The sequence below is a fragment of the Clupea harengus genome, chromosome 2 (genome assembly GCF_900700415.2).
Source record: "Clupea harengus chromosome 2, Ch_v2.0.2, whole genome shotgun sequence".
In the NCBI taxonomy this organism is placed as follows: domain Eukaryota; kingdom Metazoa; phylum Chordata; class Actinopteri; order Clupeiformes; family Clupeidae; genus Clupea; species Clupea harengus.
Window position 1 is genome coordinate 26164379 of NC_045153.1, and position 23182 is coordinate 26187560.

The 23182-nt window shown below is 42.0% G+C and overlaps 1 protein-coding gene across 1 annotated transcript; it reads left to right on the top strand.

Moving 5' to 3' along the window:
- The first annotated feature begins 292 nt into the window (after positions 1-292).
- On the top strand, positions 293-22050 carry col28a2a (collagen, type XXVIII, alpha 2a). Its single transcript, XM_012836334.3, has 36 exons — positions 293-326; positions 2205-2312; positions 3060-3637; positions 4274-4294; positions 4408-4467; positions 7470-7523; positions 7736-7780; positions 7937-7963; positions 8088-8132; positions 8238-8282; positions 8452-8505; positions 10583-10651; positions 10767-10835; positions 11000-11068; positions 12399-12467; positions 13492-13560; positions 14994-15062; positions 15291-15359; positions 15480-15551; positions 15837-15905; positions 16007-16078; positions 16238-16306; positions 16470-16538; positions 16667-16735; positions 16843-16911; positions 17026-17094; positions 17329-17397; positions 17535-17603; positions 17702-17782; positions 17902-17937; positions 18040-18076; positions 18183-18740; positions 18889-19178; positions 19332-19548; positions 19677-19868; positions 19966-22050. The coding sequence occupies exons 1-36, from the start codon at positions 293-295 to the stop codon at positions 19971-19973; spliced, it is 3669 nt and encodes a 1222-aa protein (XP_012691788.2). The 3' UTR covers positions 19974-22050.
- The last annotated feature ends 1132 nt before the right edge of the window (positions 22051-23182 follow it).

A 23182-nucleotide genomic window follows, 5' to 3' on the forward strand; every position in this document is an offset into this window, starting at 1 on the left:
TATCCCTCTCTAATAGGTGAGAGAATAGCAGACTGCCATCATTTACCGTAGCATTCCAGGGTGTCAGCTCGGCCCCTGATTGCTTTGTGCCTTCAGGTTGGGGTTAGAATGCCCGGTCACCCCTAACACAGCTGGAGCGCTACTCTGTGATGGCTCAGTCAGTCTGCGCCAGGCCTGTCCCAGCTCGCCCCACCCTGACAACCAGGAGACGGGACAGGGCTGCTTATTATTGACATGGGAGTCAGATGGTCATCGCTCTTCAAGTGCGGACAAAATGCCTTGGTGGTGAACCATGACCAACTGGTCAGAGAAAGCAGGGATGCCAGGTGAGCACAGCTATGAAGTGGAGACGTATCCGTCCATCTCCTTCAGCCTCGTGCATTACGTCTCTGGAGAAGGACAAAAGAGGAGAAACTTAGAACATTACTGAAATTAGTGTCTAGTCACGAAGTGGATATTTATCTAAAGTACCTCTGAGAGCCACGACTTATCTTGTGCATTGACTCTAATACTGGTGCTGGTCTTTATCAAGTAAATTAAGTCATGACAGTAAAATCTACAATTAAATTTCCTAGTAGATTTCTTTGACAAAACTTTTTGTCTCCTTTGAAGAAGTTGCTTCGGCTTCAGGGCACAAATGTTTACAACCAACTGGTTGACATCCGGATGGCCAGGTACTAAATTCATTCACATAAAAACACTCCTCTAACAGCAAATAAATGTTATATGACCAGATATCTGATATCTGACTGCATGTAAGGTGCCCCTATCTCCACCCCCTAATTCATTTTACAACAATTGGTGTGACTGGATGATGACTTCACTGGTTGCCACTAATCTCATTCCCCCTACCTCAGTGCACCTGTATGGCTAAAAGAATCCCTGACAAACGGTTCTTCCCCAAAGAGCAGAAAAGCACATATTTTTCACATATCGAAAATAGATCATGACGATTATAATCCTACATTGTGGGAAGAGCCTGAAAATCTGAAGAACTGGCTGTAATTCTGAGTGTGGGTATTATCAACGGGACACCATCGATCAGTGATCACATGTTTGAACATATTTGAAGCCATTCATAATAAAATAGTAATAAATTCATAATAAAATCACATGATGGCCTCACTGGACGCTCTACAATTGAATCCTTCATTGGGGACCTTTTTCACATGAACCCTGGCAGCTACTGAGCAAAAACTCTGGGCATTTCAGACCAATTTAATAACATCTGAAAGTTCCTGCACAATGACCTCGATGTACAAAGGAAAAGGCCAGGAGAGGTCACCACACCAACTTCCAATCACATGACAACCCCAGTAGTATCTAGAGGAATGTTACAAAGACATTTTATTGCCCTTGAAAGACACTGCTCACTAAACCGCTATTCAACAGAGGATGCTCCACACCCATGCAAATGTATTCACCATGATGAATGAATCATATGAACCTCAAGTAAATGAAATTACGTGTTGATGTTATTAGTGTGCAAAACCAACAGCAAAGTAACATTTTACTACTAAGCATGTATCAAGGTACATTGAGCATCTGCATAACTGGGCCAACCCCCAGCTTTTCTGGGGGTCTGGCTTTCAGGACCCTACGCGGGTCGGGCGGGCCCTCCTCTGTTTAAAAGGAGGAGGGTGGGAGAGAGATGGGATCACTATAGACCCAGGATGTCCATAGTGGCTGCAGCACACTCAGGGAGCTGACAGGAATCGGAATCACCCTTATCACCTTTCACTCTGTCTGTCTCTCTCTCTCTTGTTCCCTGACACTCTGCCTGTCTCTCTGCCCTCCCTCGTTCCCTACCCGCACCCTGCTCATCGGTGCACTACACACAAAGGAGCACACCTGGATCTGCCGTTCGCCCCTGGGGCTTTTGGAGGGGTCCACAGTGAGTCTTGCTCTGTCTCTGGAGATTGTTATCTTTGATGCAGAAACTCAATTGGCTTTGTCAAATGGAATATTTGAATCTTGTTAAGCTTCTGCAGTACCTGTCTTGACATGTTGGGATTGCCACATGTTAAGGATTGCCAGTTATTGCAACACATCCTAGATTGCATGTAATACTGAATGAAGTTAATACTGTTTTGTATAAAATCATAAAATGTAATGTCTATAATTAAAATACGTTTGTACACAATATTTCTCTCCAGGAGGATAGATGATGCCCCACACTTTGACTGGGCTCTTGCTCCTAGCAGGGCTGGGTGCCCTGGCTCAGGATCACTTTGGGGACAGATTGGGGCCCAACAGGGCCAGGGGCAAATATCTGACTGGAAACACTGTGCAGACAGTCCAGAGTGGACAAGGTAAAACAAGCAATGACTTCATGTGGGCTTCGGTTATTCTCACATTGAATTTGATCGTCTCTCTGATAAGCACCATTTATTTCTGTGTGAATACAGCTTTCAGCCCGTAAAAAAATCAGTACCATTTCTTTCCAAGGTAAGGTCAAACTATAACAAGATGTTAAACAAGATATATGAGGATTGGGATCAAACATGTCATTAGGAGCTTCCAACTTTCAGTTCACAGTGAGATGCTGATCTAATCTCCGAGTCTATCTGCACTGCATGTCTTTCATGTTATCAGTCCTGAAGGGCTGTCACTAAGACCTTCATTTTAGCACATTTGGGTGATTTATTTGTATCCACATGCAGCAGTTACTTAATTTTTCTTATGGAGTGATGTGTACATGGGAATAAACTGTATATTGATTTGCCTGACAGCCCATTTTGTAAACACTCTTTTTTTGTGATTGTGAAAGCAATTCGCAGAGTGCAAGTGCTATGGAACTACTACTATGGAGTTTTAATATAGCAATATGCTGCAGCTGTGGAACTACCTCTTCAAGCACAGCCTAATGAGTGTTGTAGTTACTTATTACCCTGCAGTTACTGCATAACAGAAGATTCTTTTATCTAATTCCAATGGGGCCAATTAGGGCTCCTATTATGTGGTATTAGCCATTCACAACAGTGCTATGTATACAGTGTGATGAAATCCTACCAGGCTTAATGGATGCACATTAAAAGGGCTCTGCTCTGTCTCCTCAGCGGCCATACTGGATGAGGACTGCAGCCTGGAGCTGACCTTCCTTGTGGACAGCTCAGAGAGTGCCAAGGAGAACCATGAGCAGGAGAAACGCTTCGCCATCGACGTGGCAGAGAGGCTACCAAGCATCCAGCTCAGGACGGGCCGTAGCCTGAGCGGGAAGGTGGCATTGCTGCAGTACAGCAGTCACGTGCTCATTGAGCAGACCTTCAAACAGTGGCGCGGCTTCGAGAACTTCAGGACCCGGATCCTTCCCATCGTCTACATCGGCCATGGCACCTACACCACCTACGCCATCACCAACATGACCAAGATGTACGAGGCTGAGTCGGGGCCGGCCGCCATCAAGGTGGCAGTGCTGCTGACCGATGGAGTGTCGCACCCCCGCAATCCGGACATCTTCTCGGCCACGGCTGATGCCAAAAACCAAGGGGTGAAGTTCTTCACGGTGGGCATCACTCGCTCGGCCAATGATCCCACCAACGTGGCACAATTGCGTCTGCTGGCAAGCTCGCCAGCTTCCCGCTACCTCCACAACTTGCAGGATGTTGACCTCATCGAGAAGATCCTCACAGAGATCGTGAGTAGAATTTGGTTCACTTTTCCACATTCTTTAACCTTTGTAGGTAGCTGCAACAATGAAGTATATGGATAGGATACATAGGATATCCTAAACGTGCATTTGTCATTTAAATCCAAAGATCACCACTGTAATAGTCCAGCTAGAAATTCCTGAGTAGTGTATTTGGTTACAAAGCAGTGTGATGGAGTTTTGTTGACATTCCCTAGGGTTTGCAATTATAACACAATACCTGCACCAAGCCCATTGAGACTGTTTTTTCAGCCGAAAATACCTGCCATTCACGTGTATAGGGTTTTTTCTGGCACTGTTGTTTTTGAATTTATACCTCTTAAGCTATGGGCTCCATCTCTCTGCACCTGACATTTAAAAAGGACTTTACATGTCTGTAGGGGCGCTGTGTAAAGTTTGCAAGCACAAATTGCTTGTTTGGGTGTTAAAATCTGAGAAATGTCTGAGGTAGATTCCCAGACAATGGTGAGGGTCTACAGCACCACCACATACTCGTTGGGATTGGGATTGAATGTATTAATATTGTTTGTCATTAATCAGTCAGTTGTTTCCTTTATGTAAATGTGTATGCATGGATCTGATAAATTGTACTTTATTTTTAATTGTTGTATTTCCTTTTTTCAGGCTGATTTGGCTAATGAAGGGGTACGTATTTTATTAGAAACTCAATAAAATCTGTATATGATATATTTTTAATATGATATACTTTCAAAATATCAATGTTTATCAACAATCATTTAAATTTCTAATATTTGTAGTGTCCTGCGGCCCAGAGATGTTCTTGTGAAAAGGGAGAAAGGGGAACCAATGGTCCAGCGGTAAGTTAATCTCCTAATGAAAGAATTTTCTCTTCTTTTTAAATCATCACATTCCCTCTCATTGGAATCAATAGAGGACGGGTGATCTTTGCCCAAAGGCATGAGTTCTTTGAGGAATTTCAAAGACTAGGGTCTGACATTTAGAGGTAAGTGCATACTTTGTGAAAGTCAGGATAATTGCTGTCTTTGTTGAGATCCCACCACCCCCCCCAACCACCCCAGCCCAGACTGGCTCCCTCCACATTAATGCCGGTTGAAAGGTTTAAGAGAACTTCCAGATTCATCCTTTTTTCCATGATACAGGCTACAAATATAACCTTAGATATAGGGGGAATTTGTATATTTCACGATTTACCCACTTCCCTACTTCCCACAGAGTAAGAACTCCAAAGTTCCCTTCTCATTGGTCCGAGGGCTATACATTTACTCACAGCAGAATGCATACCCCATGGAGACACTGAGGGGGCATCTAGTAAAGGTCTCCACCGCCAATAAAACCAGGCTTTGTTCCCATCATAAATAACACTACGGCTGTCACTATTTGCTCCCACAGCTACAGAGAAGAAAGAAACAAAGTAGAGTTCAAACTGGCTGGGGGTGGTGTGTGATATGCCATCTAAAGGCAACGCCATACGGATCCTCTAGCCTCGAGTAAAAATGTAAGACCAGTCAATGTAATGATCACTTGTGTCAGAGCTCTACAACACTGCCTCATGGTTATCGACCAGGTGCATTCGCAAAAGAATTCTGGCTCACATTCTGAGCGTAGTAACTCACAGGCTGCCATTTGAATCTTGTTACTTTAATAGCCAGAAGCCAACCGTTATGATGGATTATGGTTGTCGTGGTCAGCCCAGGTGTCGAGCCCAGTCTATTGACCTCCTGCTCCTTACCAGGCAGAGACATGCCTAGTCCCCGTTCCTCTCAAGTCAAACCTTCACTTATTCACTCACGCACCTAGTCCTTATCCTCACTTTCTCTAAATGTCTCTAAAGGGAAAAGAGGGAGTGAGAGGTTGCACTTTCACTGACACAAGCTGCTTGGACTGCCTTTCTTTTCCTCTCTCTCACTGACCTGCAATTACACTCCAGGGTGTAGATGTCAACTAAGAGAAGCTGGGGCAGGGTGACACTAAAGCCCCCTCCCACAGCACCTATTTACAAAAGAAAGGCTCAGTTATATCAGCCTGGTCCCACTGGCTTATTGCTCACATCTCAGTTTTCGCTGGGATTATAGTATTATGTGTCGCTGCCCAATGTGTCTCTACATAGATGTGACTCATATTAACATATTAACATTGTCAATATAAAGCCTGAAATCAAACATTTCATTGAGAGGGCAAATGATGCAGAAATATCAGGTCCTGCATAAGATGTGAGCCAGCTGATCGCCACCTAAACAGTCTAGCCTACACTATCTAATCAGCTGATCGCCACCTAAACAGCCTAGCCTACACTATCTAATCAGCTGATTGCCACCTAAACAGCCTAGCCTACACTATCTAATCAGCTGATTGCCACCTAAACAGCCTAGCCTACACTATCTAATCAGCTGATCGCCACCTAAACAGCCTAGCCTACACTATCTAATCAGCTGATCGCCACCTAAACAGCCTAGCCTACACTATCTAATCAGCTGATCGCCACCTAAACAGCCTAGCCTACACTATCTAATCAGCTGATCGCCACCTAAACAGCCTAGCCTACACTATCTAATCAGCTGATCGCCACCTAAAAAGCCTAGCCTACACTATCTAATCAGCTGATCGCCACCTAAACAGCCTAGCCTACACTATCTAATCAGCTGATCGCCACCTAAACAGCCTAGCCTACACTATCTAATCAGCTGATCGCCACCTAAACAGCCTAGCCTACACTATCTAATCAGCTGATCGCCACCTAAACATCCTAGCCTACACTATCTAATCAGCTGATCGCCACCTAAACAGCCTAGCCTACACTATCTAATCAGCTGATCGCCACCTAAACAGCCTAGCCTACACTATCTAATCAGCTGATCGCCACCTAAACAGCCTAGCCTACACTATCTAATTTGGGTTGTCAGACACATCATGGTGATCAAAGTGTTCTATTTCTACGAGGCAGGCATAATCTATAAAAAACATCAGTGGCCAAAGTTTTCAAAGGATTTGTCTTAAACAACGAGAATAACAGTACATGCTAGCAATCTTAGACATAATATGGAATCCAGTTTGCTGAGGAAGTTCTTTTTGGTCAAACCACATTTTGCTAATGTTGACAAAAACGATGTATAGCCTGGGATTTAACGCATCTCGTAGTGCCATTGCTTTTAAAAGAATCTTGATTGGTTGGCAGAGTAAAGACAGGATAGCTGTACGTTATTGCATGCAAGATGTAGGCTACCTTTTTTTCAGGATATTGATCAAAAACAGCTAAACTTTAGTTTTTTTTTTCACGTCTATGTTTGAAAGCAAGCCAGTTTGACAGTTTTGATTGCATGAAATTATAATCATTAAGTTTTGAAGCTCGATCTTGTGAAGTTGCTATAGGAAATGTTCTATTCTGGTCCAATAGATAATGAAGTCCCTCCTCCTCCTTGCTCATCTTAAAGATGGCAATCTAGTGGCTTGCATTCCCACCTGAGTCGTAGCTGAAGATTATTGTTATTGTTACTAGGTTGCCAGGGGATAGCCTTGATTAATAGTCCGATTTTGCCATATAATTAATACAGCTCTCATTCCCACTTGACACCAATACAGTAAATTAACATCAAATAAACATCTTTCAATATAAGTGGAAATTGATGAGGGAGCTTTATCTGTCAGTCTAATCTTCTTAAAGTATTGCAGCGATATGCCTCAGAGAGAGAGAAATCATACGTGGAAATGTGAGGTCAGGTAACATTGTGGGATTTCGTCAACACATTATGAAGAGATGAGGTAATGGTCATAGACGACTGTCAGATTTCAGTCATTTTGTTTTTCCTCAGATCTGCTCATGCCTCTCCTCTTGCTTCCATAGGGTAAAAAGGGTCGCTCAGGAGATGATGGCATCCCTGGACCCAAAGGACATAAGGTAACTAATCCTTCTCCATTACAGCTGTAAATTCATCCAGAGTTGTAGAATTTCAGACCATTGTTGTCATTTATTGTTTTGTGAATGTCCTGAAGCGGTAAAAAGCCGAAAAGTGGCCACCGGTGCAGCAGCATGCCTGGCCTGTCATTAAGATGGACATGACCATGATAAATGACTTCACGTGCAACAAATCTGATTCCTTTTCCACTTAGGGTGAAAGTGGGATTCCGGGACTTTCTGGTCGAGAAGGGGGACAGGTGAGAGTTCAACATGCCTGAGGAGAAATCTACCATGTCTGGCTGGTCACCAACCAGACACAAAACAAATATCTTCTCTTTAAAAAAAGGAGCATTTTCTCTGAATTAACTGAATTATCAATCTGTGTTTCATGTTGCTGTCTGTCTGTTCTCTAGGGCAAACCTGGTTACAAAGGAGAGAGTGTATGTATTTTGAGCAGTGATAAGTCTTTTTCCTTGTTTGAAGTACATCCATATGGTACATCATTATGAATGCTCTGTCTCATTGTTCTCTATCTAAAATTACATGTGAAATTGAATTTTGCAGGGGGAGCGAGGTGAATGTGGAACTCCTGGAATCAAAGGAGACAGAGTGAGTATACTTCTACAACGATTGATTTATTGTTGTAATTCTCAAATCTTGATCAAACAGCATCGAGCAGCATTGTAGATTTCATCAAGGTACATTTGCTCACAGGGACCCGTGGGACCAGTTGGCACAAGAGGAGCCAGAGGACTACAGGTATGTACAGATATATCTCTCTAAATATACTATATAAATGCAAACCCGTTGAAAGTAAACTGTGTCTAGATGTGATTTGTTAAATAAAAAGCAACCTGATGAGAATACCATAGCAGAGACGAACCTACACAGGTGCTTGGGATCTAAGTTATACTTCTTTCCTGTACAGGGTTTACCCGGCCCCCATGGTGACACTGGACCTGAGGGAATACAGGGAAAGAAGGTTTGTGGTTTGTATTTTTAACGTTTCCATCCTCATATGCCACACATCAGTAATAACACCTTGCACTTAGAGGAAACAGACACTGCAGCATGCTGGCTGTCCGCTGCCCCAGCACGGGAACGGAAGCTCCTGTGTGCTGTGGTTAGAAGTTCATTTCCAGTCTCTTCTAATAGGCACCTTTGAAATGCATTGGCTATGTGCCAAAAACAATTCCCCTTCATTTAACTGAACACTAAAAAGTAAATGTGAACTTCATGGGTCTACGATTGACGCATCCCCAAGAGGCATGGGTCCTCTGTGTGTATACAAGTTAGAAAGTGCCTGCAGCAGCGGCCTCATATTTATAGGGTGTCACAAAAAGATTGCCTGCCGTTTGTCATGGCCATAACTTGTCCTTACGAGAAAAACATTTTGCATATCCTCTACACGATTGCATGCAGGTGTTCCGAAGACAAATAATACCACAGAATAAAATACCACTGACAAGACTGTGCTGGAAATCAGTAAATGTGTTTCCAGGTTCCGTGTTGTCATACTCACAAGAAGAAGCCTGTACATTTTGTTTCGGACAACATTAAGTGGCAATGTTTCTTAGCCGCAGGTTCTCTGCTGTCACAGGCTCTCAATGCTGTTGTCAGGCATGCTAAAACTGGAATTCAGCTCAGACAACAGGGGCTGTGGGCTCTCAGGAATCAGCTCAGAGCCCGCTATAGGAGACATGGGAGTGTTAGTATTCCTCCAGGGGAGAAAACTGAGACCCGTTGGGATTTTCAGGCAGGGATTGGCACTTGGCTGTTATTCTAGAGTGTTTACACTACTTACAGTGGTCAAATCGTTTTAGTTTTGCGTTGTGATGTTGGGGTTTGACATGGCATTTTCAATTACTTTTTTGTTTTGGTCGGGAAGATTTCAGTCTTGACTGCTTGTCAGTGGATAATGTAATCTTCTTTAACTTCAGTCAAAGAAAAAGACACGATTGTGCTAAAAAACATTATGGAAACAAATGGTTATGTGACACATGCTTTAGAGTCTCTTACATGCTGGTAAAATAAGGGCACTTCTGTTTGCCGTGATCCTGGGTTCTACAGAATGCATTCTGATTTGCATAATTATGTAACACAGTTGAGTTACTGTTTTAACAGCTGCAAATGAGCTAGCATATAACACAGCATAGAGGCTGCTTTATGGCATGTTTGAGGCAAAGATCAGCATTCCAGCCTTCATTGTAATTATGGCCTAACTCAACATAGACTTGGTTTATCTTAAATGCTAACAAACTAACTGTCAAGGTACTAGACTATAGCATACGGTGTTTGTGTTAAGGTAGTGAAAAGATAGTCCTTAGTCAGTCGATAAATTTGGAAAATGCTATTTTACAACTACTCATTTTTCAGCTTAATAGCCTTTTTTAAACATGTTATCATCATTAATCTGACATAGATAATGTTTGAAATGACAATTACATACATCTTATTCAATAGTACCTACTGCTACCAAAAGGTCAAATATTCATTTGATGCTTTTGCAACATTTCTTTCTACGCTTCTAAAATTGCTGCATGTTGGATGGAATGATATATTTCATACTCTCTCATAGGCCTTTGTTCTAACTTGTAGACATTTGTGCGAAGCTTGATGTCAACAGTCTACACAACAGCAGAATGATTTACTATTTAAATGAACATGCAAAATTACATACCTTAGAGATCCTGTCTTAAAAGGACGTGTCAAATATATCATTAACTTTACACCTACGCCTATACCTCCAGGGCATACACACTGTAATTCACCCATTGTTCAACAACTTCTCTGAAAGCTAGAGAACAATGGATACTGTGTTGATGGATAAACATTGTATGCTATGTGAAAAAAAAAGTAGAAAGTTGCTTGAGTTAAAATAAAATCCAATGTAAGAGCATATGCATATAGATAATATAAAATCTCTCTCCTCAACATGTTGTTACTATTTATGAGGCAAATGTTATAATCCTACACTATGTTCACAAATCAACATCTGTGCCGGTTAACTTGTTATATTCAGATTTTTGATCTTATGTTTTAATTGACCCTCCAATCAGGGTGAGCGAGGCGCCGCTGGCCCAGCTGGAATTCAAGGAGAGAGTGGAATTGGTCTTCCTGGATCTAAGGTACATTTTCCCGCCATATTCGGACATCATTTGTTTTCAAATGTGATTTAGTCACCCATTGTGATTTATACACCTGTTAGTGGACACGTTACAAAGGTGTCTGTTGTATTTATAGGGTGACCAAGGTTTCCAGGGGAGATCAGGACCTCCCGGGCCTCAGGGGATTGGCGAGCCAGGCCTACCTGTAAGTGATCATGCCCTCTGCCTCCTGGCATCTGGAGATTGATGCTGCTGTCCTTTCAGTACACAGTTCAGTCCTCTCTAAAGTTACTGACTTCTAAAGAATCCATTTCTTTTTGCTGATCCTAAACGTCCTGTTTACTTCATGTGATGTGACTTATTCTTCAGGGGCCTCAAGGGCCACAAGGTGTTGGAGGCGAAAAAGGACCTCAGGGAGAGGGATTCCCAGGAGGAAAGGTACTGCAAAGCTAGTCATGCAAAAATGTTCATGCAAATCACAAATACAGGACACATTCCTTATTGAACTATGAACTATTCAACTGAGGGATTTCAAGCAGGATGTGGAAAGATACTATGACAGGGTTTCTCACCGTTCATTTTTATAATGACAATGTCAAATAAATAAATAAAACATTGAAATAATTTTTACAGTGAAGTTGAAAATCAAGGTATGGTCTAAGGATGGCCAGAAAACACAGTTATTAAACTGATCATAGTGACTAGACTTGACTTTGATTTAGTTCGATTTAGTTAGTAAAAAATACCTTAATCCTTTTAGAAACATGAAATGGGTCGGAATTCAGTTCAATACGACTCTTTCATCCTTACAGTCTATACAACAGTACTAGAAATGAAGTCAGAAACACAGTCGGAGGTCATACACTTTATAATGACTGGGCTGTTTGAATTACTTCCTTCAGTTGTTTAGCTTCAGTAGTTTGCATTCCTATTCATGCTGTATCTGTCGAGGCTAGCTCACACTTCTCTACAAATGTTTACCCTCCCATAGATACTCTCTTGTCATTTATACTGCCATGCATGCCTGGACATGGGTGAATTGGTATAATTTCCCCATCTCAGAACAAGAGCTATTTAATACTCACATCTTTGTCGAATTCACATAATTTGTGGATAATAAGCTTTCATTTACTTCAAAGAGAAATGTGCTTCCTCGGGAATGCTTTTACACATCTTTGCTTACCATAATTGTGCTTAACACTTGGCATAAGTCTCATGTTGGAAACATAAGCATCACACCAAAAAGTCCTCGGGCAGCTAAACATCTGTCAGGGCTGAGCCCACAACTTCTGGGGAACTCCTCTTCCCTAGCGCACCAAAAAAAAGGTCCGAGCAACTCTATGGGCAAGGTCAACTCCCTCTCATTTAGCCAGCTACCATCTGTGTGTCTAGGTTCCATTATTTCAGAACACTGCAGAAGCAGTAAATAGAACCTCTTCCACCATTGGTGGTGTTTTGAATGATTTCCACCTTTACCAAAGAGTGGAGTGTGACACACAGCCTGAGGAGATGAAGAGTAGGCCTTAGTGCGCCATTATCAATAGGAATGCAGACTTCCCATGCTCAGACAGATTTGTAGTGACAAATGATAACAGGGTTTTACAACAATACAATTTACGCAAACAATAGCAAATACATTTCTGAGCAGGCCCACACAATCACCAGGGCAAGGGAGATGTACGGTCATATGGCTGGGTAAGCAGGAGCCATTGGTTTGGGGGGGTGGGGGGGTTGAGAGTAAGCTGACGACCCCTCTTTTGTCTGGCAGGGAGACCGTGGACTGGAGGGACCGAGGGGGCCCCGCGGACAGACGGGCCTTGGAATCAAAGGAGAAAAGGTGGGCAGTAAATACATCAACTAATGAATGCCATTCTCACTGACAGGCCATGTCTGCTCCACAAAAGGGTTAATGAAGTAATGAATAGCCTGCAATTACACATGGGACCTTCCTAAGGAAGTTTGCTGGGAGAATGGGATTCGGGCAGCTGGGAAGGGCTGGGAAGGATCTGGGAAGGATCTGGTTGCTGTGGGAAAAGATGTGTTGAAGAAGGGGAAAGTCTCACTACCTGTTAGACAATCTGTCAACATCTGCATACTGGTTTTAGGCTAAGTGCAACCATTTAATCCTTCACTCTTGTGTGTTGGACTAGTGTTTAATGTCTCAGTTTACTAAGATTTGAGACAAACTGCAATCAGCATATGAGACTTAACGATGCAGTCAGCGATTTAGTTTTGGTGAAAGGTTGTTGATATTTGAGCACACACACTGAATGGAGGACTGTGAGGGGTAATTCGGTGAATTTTACCAAAAATGTATTGCATTAGAATCATTGACTGCACATTTAAGTGAAATGGGTTCTTGGAATAGGCATCAACACCTCTGTACTGGCAATGGCCTTATGGCATCTTTGGAGATACAAAACTGGAAAACTGGTCACAAAAGACAGGAGGGGACTTTAATAGTCTGATGAACAGTTAAGTAAACTAGAAATATTAGGTTTACACAAATAGACTTAAACTGAAAAATATGTGCTGTCAATCAGCCATGATACAATGTGTTTACGCTCTCTTTAATTTTGCACTACAAAGGAAAGCTAATGAATAATTCAAGTTTATGACTACCTGTAAGATAACACACACTAACTGAACAATGATGCATAATAAAAGTCCCTGTCACAGAGTCAAGTTCATGTGATGGACTGCTTATAAATATTGTAACTTTATGTATGAATAAGCAAGCTATTGTAATGTCTTATAGCTGGTGCAGTGTCTTGTTGAGACATGTCAGAAAATATCAGTTGACTGTTTTGTCTGATCCTGTCTGCCATAGTTTGACCCTCTTTTCTGTGTTTGATGTGCAGGGAGAGTTTGGACCACCTGGTTTTTCTGGGCCTATAGGGCTTTCTGGTGTTGGAATCCAAGGAGAGAAGGTGAGTGTGTAAATGTTCGAAAATTCCTAGTAAACGAAAGTGAAAATGATTGAGATTGATGGTCTGCTTTCCATGGACAAGTAGCAGGCTAATAGCCTTTGATCCTTACAGCGTTATGCTTTCCAGTGTGACTTCAACAGGTTAACCTTTAGTTTAAAACGTGCAATTTGCAGTTTTTAATTGTCAGAATTAATCCATGCACTTTAGTATTTAAACAATGTTAGTTATATTTTGCAGTGTTTTGAAAGCAACACCGTTTCCGTCTGAAAAGCAGAGAAACGCTTAATTCCAGACTCCTCATTTGAGACAATAAAATCAGTAATGTTACTAGCTGCATATTAATACAGTTAGAAAGTTACCCAGCACATCTCAGTTTTTGATGGACATGTGTGCCTTGTTCTAGCAGCCTACAAGCAAAGTTCTTACAGGCAAAGTTCTTACAGGCAAGTTACCTACCTGTTATATTAAAGGGCCTATATGCAAGCCTGACTAGCTGTTGGCTAACAGGCTAAATGGTTTCATACTCCGCACCCCAAGCAGATTGAGTGTAATGTAGCTGCAGTGTAATGCTACATTTGTACACCCCTACCCAAGCCTGCAGTGTGTCTTCCTTGGGCCAGGGGACATGATCTCCAAGGCATCCCCCGAAATTCACTAAACAGTTTGCTTAGGTTTTCTACTGACGTTGTTTTGCTGACATTATTTTCGTCGACCTGTGAAAGGGATTTTTTTCTTTGGAACCAGGCAGTGTTAAATGCTAATACTTCTAGTCAACTTGCATACTCTACTGCATTTGGTAACAGTTTGTGTGGGATTCTATTATGGTTGCCAGAAGAAAAAGACATGAAATGCAACTGATAATTTGAATCAACCTCCAAAACTGAGGCTTGATTGAACAGAAGATTTTTCTGCCCTTGCATCTGACATTTTTAAATGTGTTCATTGTGGTCTGGAAACTTTTCTCATGGATATATATTTGAATGTGGAAATTGTTGACTGGGAAATTGTAATAGCTTATGATGTAATATCCCAAGACAAAAACTGTGCAGATTTAAGAAGTTAGCACAGAATTCAGCGGGGAGAAGAGACACTTCTCATTGCAGTGAAGAACACACTGCAGCTTTTTACTCATGTTTCAACTAATTTATCTAGATTACATATTTTCATTACATAAATCCAATTGTGCCACTGATGCCAAAGCCTCTTGCAGCCATGTTACATAACTAGGTGATTGCCAGCTACATTTCTATCATCATTTAAACCACTCTTCAAAGTTCAGTCAGTTGCTTGTAGTTTCGGAAATAAGGGTCTCCAGACAATACTTTGACATGGAAACTGAGCTCACAACAGGTTTTCAGTGCTTGGCTGAGGCCTTGCTTGCTCTATTCATCAACCACCAGCTTTAATCCTCACTCCTGTTGTTCTGGTTATAGGGTGGACAGGGTCCCAGAGGTCCACCAGGTGGCAGAGGGCCACAAGGAGAGGGCTTACCTGGACCTAAGGTAACATTTGTATTCCAAGTTTATTATGGTCTTGTGTAACACTGAATGTAAATGTGTTAGGACCTAGAGCAGTTGAGAATCAGTCACATGCATGCTAGCATCACTAGTAATGAACTCCTTTGTCATCTTCAGTCACTTGTCCTACACGTACAGGCACACAAGAGAAACTATAAAGTTAATAGTGCTCACGTAATCCAGTAGCCTTTCTGGGTGTCATCTCCTCGATAGGGTGACACGGGCCTTCCAGGAGAGTTTGGAGCTCCGGGAGAGAGGGGGATTGGAGAGCCAGGAACAAAGGTAAAGCCTCAGCTGTCTGTAACACTCTTCCACAGTTCTAGTGGATTGGCCAATTCAATTTCACATCTTAGTTGATTTTCAAGGCGCATACGAGATTGCTAACCTCCTATTGACATTTAGGGAGATCCAGGTCTTGGTGGGTTAGCAGGTTTACCTGGGCTTCCTGGGGAAGATGGAGCTCCTGGACAAAAGGTGAGTGTTGATACCACAACTTCCACCGTAGATTTGAAACACCTCGATTTTGCACATCATAGTTTTCTTTAATAGGCCTCCTGAAAATGAATCTGTCCCTAATTAGGACACCCCCAAGTGGTCCACTCTCAGCAAAGGGAAATTGCTGCTGATAGTTAAATGTAAAGCACAATGTAGTAAAAAGGGATTGATCACTCTCACAGTAAATAAAAGGATATGGCAACACTTTGTCCATTTACAATTAGCACAGGATGGTAAACTCATATCTAACTGTATGTTTTATAGGGTGAGCCTGGGCTTACTGGTATTAGAGGCCTTGAGGGAACACCAGGAATTGGCACCCAAGGTGAAAAGGTATGAAACCTCCACGATTCATGTTGTTACTTTATGAAGGATGTGCTCTAAAAAGCAACAGGTAGCTTGGTGAATTGATGTGCTCTGTATTATTTTCCTAGGGAGACCAGGGGCAGCGGGGTGTCCGAGGATTGTCTGGACCACATGGGATAAATGGCCCCTCTGGGCCAAAGGTGAGGCATGAAGAAATAATGAAGAATGACAAATAATTTATCTTCTCATCTGCCTCTTGCTGTAATACTTTGGCAGCAGCAATCTATCAGTTTGAAACTGTTTAGCTCTCCTACTGATTGCATGCATGAGATTAAAAGCTGTGCGGGGCCATTTTGCAGGGAGAGCCTGGTGTGCCAGGAAGACTTGGAATGCCAGGACTTCCAGGACGTGCCATTGCAGGGTCTAAGGTAACAAGCGCCTGTCCTCGGTATCCAGCCTTTGCAATACATATGTCAGCAAGCACTCAATTCACAGGCCTGGTGCCAACAATCAGAGTGCTTTGACAGAGCTCAGTAGGCTTCACTGGAAAAGAGGATTGTGAAAGTCATATCATACTTTCTCCTACTGTAGGGTGACGTCGGTCCTCAAGGGTCTACTGGGCCCGTGGGTGAGACCGGGTACGGATTACCAGGTCCTAAGGTAGGAGTCTGGATAAAACTAGCTTGTCTAAATAAATGGACAATGGACAAGTCTCAGTAAAATGGACAAACAGGTAAACATACCAGGTGAATGACTGACTGAAAAGATTATTTTATTTTGAACGCCAGGGTGATCGTGGTAGTCCTGGCCCACTTGGTCCATTTGGCCCCAAAGGAGAGGGCTTTCCTGGTCCAGGGGTGAGTGCACAGGGCTCTTACATGAGACACTCTAAACGTTTCTCTTTGCCATCAGAGCCCACATGAGAAAAAGACGCATTCAAACAATTAACATGCTTTTTCTACAGGGCCCTCCTGGTCTTCCTGGTATTCCAGGAGAGTCTGGGCCTGAGGGAATTGGCATTCAAGGACCTAAGGTAATATTACTTTAGAGAGGAGGTAGAAATCCAACCACTTTTTTTGTGTTCAACCAGTGAGTATTTGTGGGTGCTCTGTGCATTGGGGAAATAATGTGTGATGTCTGTCCAAAGGGTGATGTTGGCTTCAGAGGCCTGCCAGGTCTACCTGGGGCCCAAGGGGAGGGACTGCCAGGACCACAGGTATGTCAGTCAGGATTTAGTTCTTTCTTTCATTTTTGTCAAAGATAAGTTTGACAAAATTGTGACAAAAAATAACAACATTCAAAGCTCTGTCATCATAGTAATAACTTATGGAAATGTCCAGCTGTGAGGAGACTGAAGGTCTTAGATGTTTTACTATTCATCTCCGTCGCCATGGCAGCAGCAAAGCTGTCTCCTCATTCTCTCATTAATTCCGCCCACCTGCTGTTTCAGGGTAATGTTGGACGATCAGGTCCTCCAGGGCCTGCTGGACCCCCAGGGGAAGGCTTGCAAGGCCACAAGGTATGTTAATAAGAGTTTTTCTCACACACAGAAATATGCCCCATGACCTATGACCTTTATGCTCCTCATGTCATTTAGATGTGAACTCCATGTAAACAGGGAGGACAGAGTAATAAACATTACATTTATCGTTTTAGGGTGACCAGGGATCTCAGGGAGTAACTGGGCCAAGAGGGGCACCAGGAGAAGGTTTCGCAGGCGCCAAGGTGAGAGCTTTGACTGCGAACGCCAGCTCAAGCTGTTTCGGAATGCTGCTTGGTTTTAATCTTTGTGTAATGGTGCCTGCTGTGTCTGGTCTATGCAGGGTGATCGAGGCCTGCAGGGAGAGAGGGGAAACAAAGGCTTTAAAGGAGATATGGGAGACCATGGACATTCTGGCGAGCCTGTGAGTTATTAAAACAGAGCATGTAAATAGTTTCAGCAATCACAGTTCTTAAGAACTGGTTGTTTTCTGTGTTACTGATGCACCTAATACTGTACTGACGTGTTCGCTTGACATCTCAGGGAACACCAGGAACCAAGGGAGAAGCAGGACTCACTGTAAGTTCTTCAAGTTATTAATTGCAAGCAGTTATGCTTATAACAAGGTCTGGATTACTTTGATTTTCCTAAAATCCAACTCTGTAAAACCATTCTTTTCAGAGGGAAGATATCATCAAACTGATCAAGGAGATCTGTGGTGAGGCTCATCTAGATTAAAAAAATCCATACAAAAACATCCATACAAAAACCTTCACATTAAGTTTGGTGATAATAAAACACTCCTTTGGGATCCATCTTTTCAGGATGTGGTATCAAGTGCAAGGAGATGCCCATGGAGCTGGTGTTCGTCATTGACAGCTCAGAGAGTGTGGGCCCAGAGAACTTTGAGATCATCAAAGACTTTGTTGCGGCTCTGGTGGACCGCGTCACTGTGGGAAGGAATGCAACCCGCATTGGTATGGTGCTCTACAGTCTGGACGTCCAGCTGGAGTTCAACCTGGCACGGTACATGACCAAGCAGGATATCAAGCAGGCCATCAGGAAGATGCCCTACATGGGCGAGGGCACCTACACTGGTACTGCCATCCGTAAAGCCACCCACGAGGCGTTCTACAGCTCCCGCAACGGCGTCAAGAAAGTGGCCATTGTTATCACGGATGGACAGACCGACAAGAGAGAGTCCATCAAGTTGGACATCGCTGTGCGGGAGGCTCATGCTGCCAACATTGAGATGTATGCCCTGGGGATTGTCAACAGCTCAGACCCAACACAGGCTGAGTTCCTGCGCGAGCTCAATCTGATTGCGTCAGACCCAGACAGCGAGCACATGTACCTCATTGATGACTTCAACACCCTGCCAGGTATTGTAGTATAATTACTACTTTTACAGATTATTTCCTAGGTAAAAGCTAGCACATTGCTTCATGCAACCTTCAGGATTAGTATGACCTTACACGTACAAGAATGATGACGTTACTACTAACACTGATGTTCTATTTCTTTGTTTAGCTCTGGAATCTAAGCTTGTGAGCAAGTTTTGTGAGGATGAGAACGGTGCCCTCATCTACAACAGCATCGCAAATGGCTATGGCACCAATGGTCATGCCACCAATGGTCATGCCACCAATGGCAATGGCCAAAACGGGTATAATATCCATGGGAACAGTGGCCAAGACAGCAACTATAAGTATGAGGTAGAGGTTGTGGAAAGGAACCCCGTCATCGCCCCTGACAGCTATGGCAGAGGCCGAGGTGACAGCTTCTCTCTTCCCATCAACGCTGGCCCAGCCCCTGCCAAGGTACACAATACTTCATCTTTACAACAGTCAGACAGAAGGCAATCTTAATCATTTTTACAAATACACTTTTCCCCTCATAATAGGTCAGGTTTCAGAAAAAAAGATAACTGTTGGACTTGATGAACTGATTAGATTATGATATCTCATCCGCAGGTCCAAGAAGAGGATGATTATTATGAGGGAGAAGATCTGGACCTACCACGACATAGTAGCACCATTGCCATTGTAAACAAGTCGGTTCAACCTTCACAGCCAATCACATCTGAGAGGGGAGATGCCTTCTCCACAGGAGCCAGTTCATCCTCCTCAGGAGTTTCAGGGTCCTCCACAGCATATTTACAGCCAGAGGTGCCTCCTGTTGTGGTTCAACGTAAGTATGCTCACATTGCATACATTCCTATCCCACTTCAAACTTTTATCTAAATGAGTCAAAGACAATTAACCTTATTAAACCTTATATATCAGTGTGCTGACTACATCTGTTTTCTTCCTGACCAGAGAAACTCCCCACGGATCCCCGCTGTGAAATGGTTTTGAGTCAGGGCACCTGTAGAGAGTATGTCATTCGTTGGTATTATGACAAACAGGCCAATGCTTGTGCACAGTTCTGGTATGGAGGTTGTGGTGGCAATGACAACCGTTTTGAGAAGGAAGAGGAGTGCAAGAACTTATGTGTCTATGGACGAACAGGTATTCCACAGACTTTTACATTCCTCTAGAATAAGTGTTGTTTTTCATTTTTAACATTAGTCCTGTGATTTTGTAACGACACTTGTTTTCTCTACAGTTGGTTAAGAAGAAGTATGAAAATGGGAACGTGTGAATCTCTCAGTGAGTGAAGTCATCCTCCTCTACATCACCAAAGAGGACCTTAAATATGTGTGTATGGCAGCACTGTTTTGTACATGATTGAATGTTTGTAAGTTAGAGGACAAAATTACACTGTCCCCCAGCAACAGAACTTCTTATTGTTGATAAGTATGTGCTCTGTTAGATATCCAGAATCCAGAAGTAGTTAAAATTCTGTTGTCACAGAAATGGACCCATATCATCACTTGCTATGTCTTACTTGTTTTCAGTTGTGACATTATTTCCTGTATTGTCTTTTAATTGTATCTGCAACTCACTGTGTCACTGCACAGTGGTCAAACCTCTTCATAGGGGGACTGATATAATTGCTGCTCTGTAATCGTATGCCACTGAACATTGCTGTATGCCTCTGCACTATGGCATATGTTAGTGTTGTAGGTTATTTCAAAATTTGACTGAATACTGTGACACTGTACATTTTATAATGGACAAAATACACCATAAAGGTCATGTTACAACCGTTGAAAATGTAGATAACAGTAGTAGAGTATTAAACAATAGATATTATTTTTGTAGACTACATTTTGAAAACGAGTGCTTTGTAATCTTATCACGTCCATTTACTGTGAAATCTAATGTCATATGAGTGGACGTAAAAAGAGCCTCTCTATCCAATGGTTGTATTCTTAATATTTGAGAATAGACAGTCTACATGCAAAACTAGCTAGCTGTTTATGAAAGTGGTTTTAAGACATTGTATTTAATACATGTTTTCAATGAATAATCTCTAACCTCAGATAAATCTGTTTGTGTGACTGAACTTGTGAATGTTTATCCTTTTCACAGCGATGTTTTGTACTTTTTTTAAATAAAACATGTAATGTGAATAAATGTTGCTACTTGATGAGAGGTCAAAACTTTTGTGCGAAACCGTGGAAGTGGAAGAACCCAAGAGAACAGTCTCTCAGTGCCTTTGAGGCCCCGTCATATGCTTGCACCTCACCTGATGATATTATAATTATAGGTCCAACACGTCAATACTGCTAAGAGGCCACCATCGCCCTCATTAAATCCAAAATGGTAAATAGTCCTGATGTCAGGAGACAAGAACCATAAACACAGTTCTCTAGTTGACAATAAATTAACTGAAACTAGTGGCTTGAAAACTCTCAGAAAAAAATGATTGAATAATTTCTCTAATGGGATTGATATCGTTCATAAAGTTGCTGTACAATTACGACACTGCATTGTTGATTTGCTTTCCTCTGAATTGTGGTAGAAACTGTGTCAAGTTACACACATATTTAAATTAAATAACCACTCAAGAAACAAACAGCTGGTCCTACTCTCTTAACTTATTCCTCCCAAACATCTTAGATAACAAGAAACTGTTACCTGCCTCATTTATCTAGTCTGCTAAAATCAGACAAATGTAATACAAATACTGCAAAAACTCCTGTCCCCAGGGAAAAGGCTATAGCCTATGATTGAAAGTCAATCATATGCATCACAGACAAAATCCTCAGGAAGCTGAAGAAGACATACATTATGGGAGAATGTGACCTGAAGGAAGATATGGAAGGCTATTAGTTTACCCATACATTCATGGCTTCAGGCAAAGGCTATGTGGGTGGCCACAGAAGAAGCTGAAGCACTGCTTGGTTGGACAGTGAAATGTTTAAATTTGCACACGCTAAATGTACAAAACTTTGATTCAGATAATGAAGCCATTGTGATGTATAAATGCACTTTACAGACAATGTGACAATAAATTGTGTCTGACATGTTGTTCAGTTGATATCACACAAAAACACTTCTCAACCTGGATGTCATCTTGACATCCTGTTACATACATTAAAGCCACCCCCTTCTTTCTTGTCTGCTGCTTATTCTCATCACATCACATCACAAAAACTCCTCATAAAAAGCCTCAATCATGCAAGCGTTTACTTATGTTTTACTGCCCCCTTCTGTACAAGATCAGTACTGGCATGTGTTATCAAACATATTGTGCACTGTAAAACTCATTTCATTAAAAAGGAAAAAACAACTTTATCACAGTTAACAAGTTACGTTATTTGTTAAGGTTAGATCATGAATCGACTGTCCACAAACATACAAAAGTGAGTGAAGAACAACCATGATCTTCAATGTCCATGAACAATTTGGATCTATAAATGTATGTATCCCGCTTTGTATGAGCCAAATGTTATATTTTTTTGGATCAACAAATTTGCATGTTAAGCCATACGCACATTGGTGCAGTTAATTTGGGGCCTTTATAAATTAGCTGTTAATGACAGCAATCTGTAGAATTAATCGGTTAAAGTACACGCAGTTTAAAGCACACAGGTTTATTTTAATTACATAGGGTTAGGGTTAGGATAAAAGAAGTAAAGCATTTGAAATACTTGTATTCACTTGGTATTTAAATTGAGATATATATATAATATATTCTTCACAAATACCGAATAGGTCTCTTTGACTGGGCCTTTACTGCACATTGGCCTCAGATTCAGGAAATATAACCAGATGTTAGCAACTTGTATTTGAGTAAGAGAAACTAGTCTGTAACATTCTACCTTTGCTAAGCTACTGCGTTATTATTAGATGAAATGCTGCCAATCGAGTCATATTTAGAAAAATGCTCTGTGCAGATCTCTAGGGCCTTGTTTTGCATTGTAGTTGCATGATGTTGCTGCTATTGGCCTGCAGGTTCAAACTTCTTTAAGCCATCTTTTGTGCCCAAATGGACATAGTGGAAAACACCAAGCAGTTTTCAAAGCCAAAGCGGACAAGACTTATTAAGACACAGCCAGATGCTGGGATTGAGAGGCCTACACTTCAATACATTTCACAATTTGGTACAATACACCAATGAATGAGATAGTGTGTCTGAATACTCTAAAACATCTTATACCTAAATGTGAGAGAGTACACAGCCTGTAAAAGTGGCCTTATTATTGGACTTAACTGCTTACTCAGTTAGCTTACAATATTTTCTGGTTACAGCAAACTGATTGTCACAATTGGCAGGAAGTACACATCTGAGCCTTTGCAGTTGGCTACATTATTTTAAATACTTCCACTTTTTTAGTTCAAGAATGTGTCCTATCTTTAGGACATGGTGAGAAGCAGTGATGCATAGAGATAATATGAGCTAATGTATAAAAAGAAAAGCAGCTTGATTGCTT

What these genes read in the sequence shown, in the direction of transcription:
- col28a2a (XM_012836334.3), top strand. Translation starts at nt 293, where the DNA reads ATGACCAACTGGTCAGAGAAAGCAGGGATGCCAG. An exon ending in ACGGATTACCAGGTCCTAAG is followed by an intron (nt 16,539 to 16,666) that starts GTAGGAGTCTGG and finishes TTTGAACGCCAG; the next exon opens with GGTGATCGTGGTAGTCCTGG. An exon ending in TTGGCATTCAAGGACCTAAG is followed by an intron (nt 16,912 to 17,025) that starts GTAATATTACTT and finishes GTCTGTCCAAAG; the next exon opens with GGTGATGTTGGCTTCAGAGG.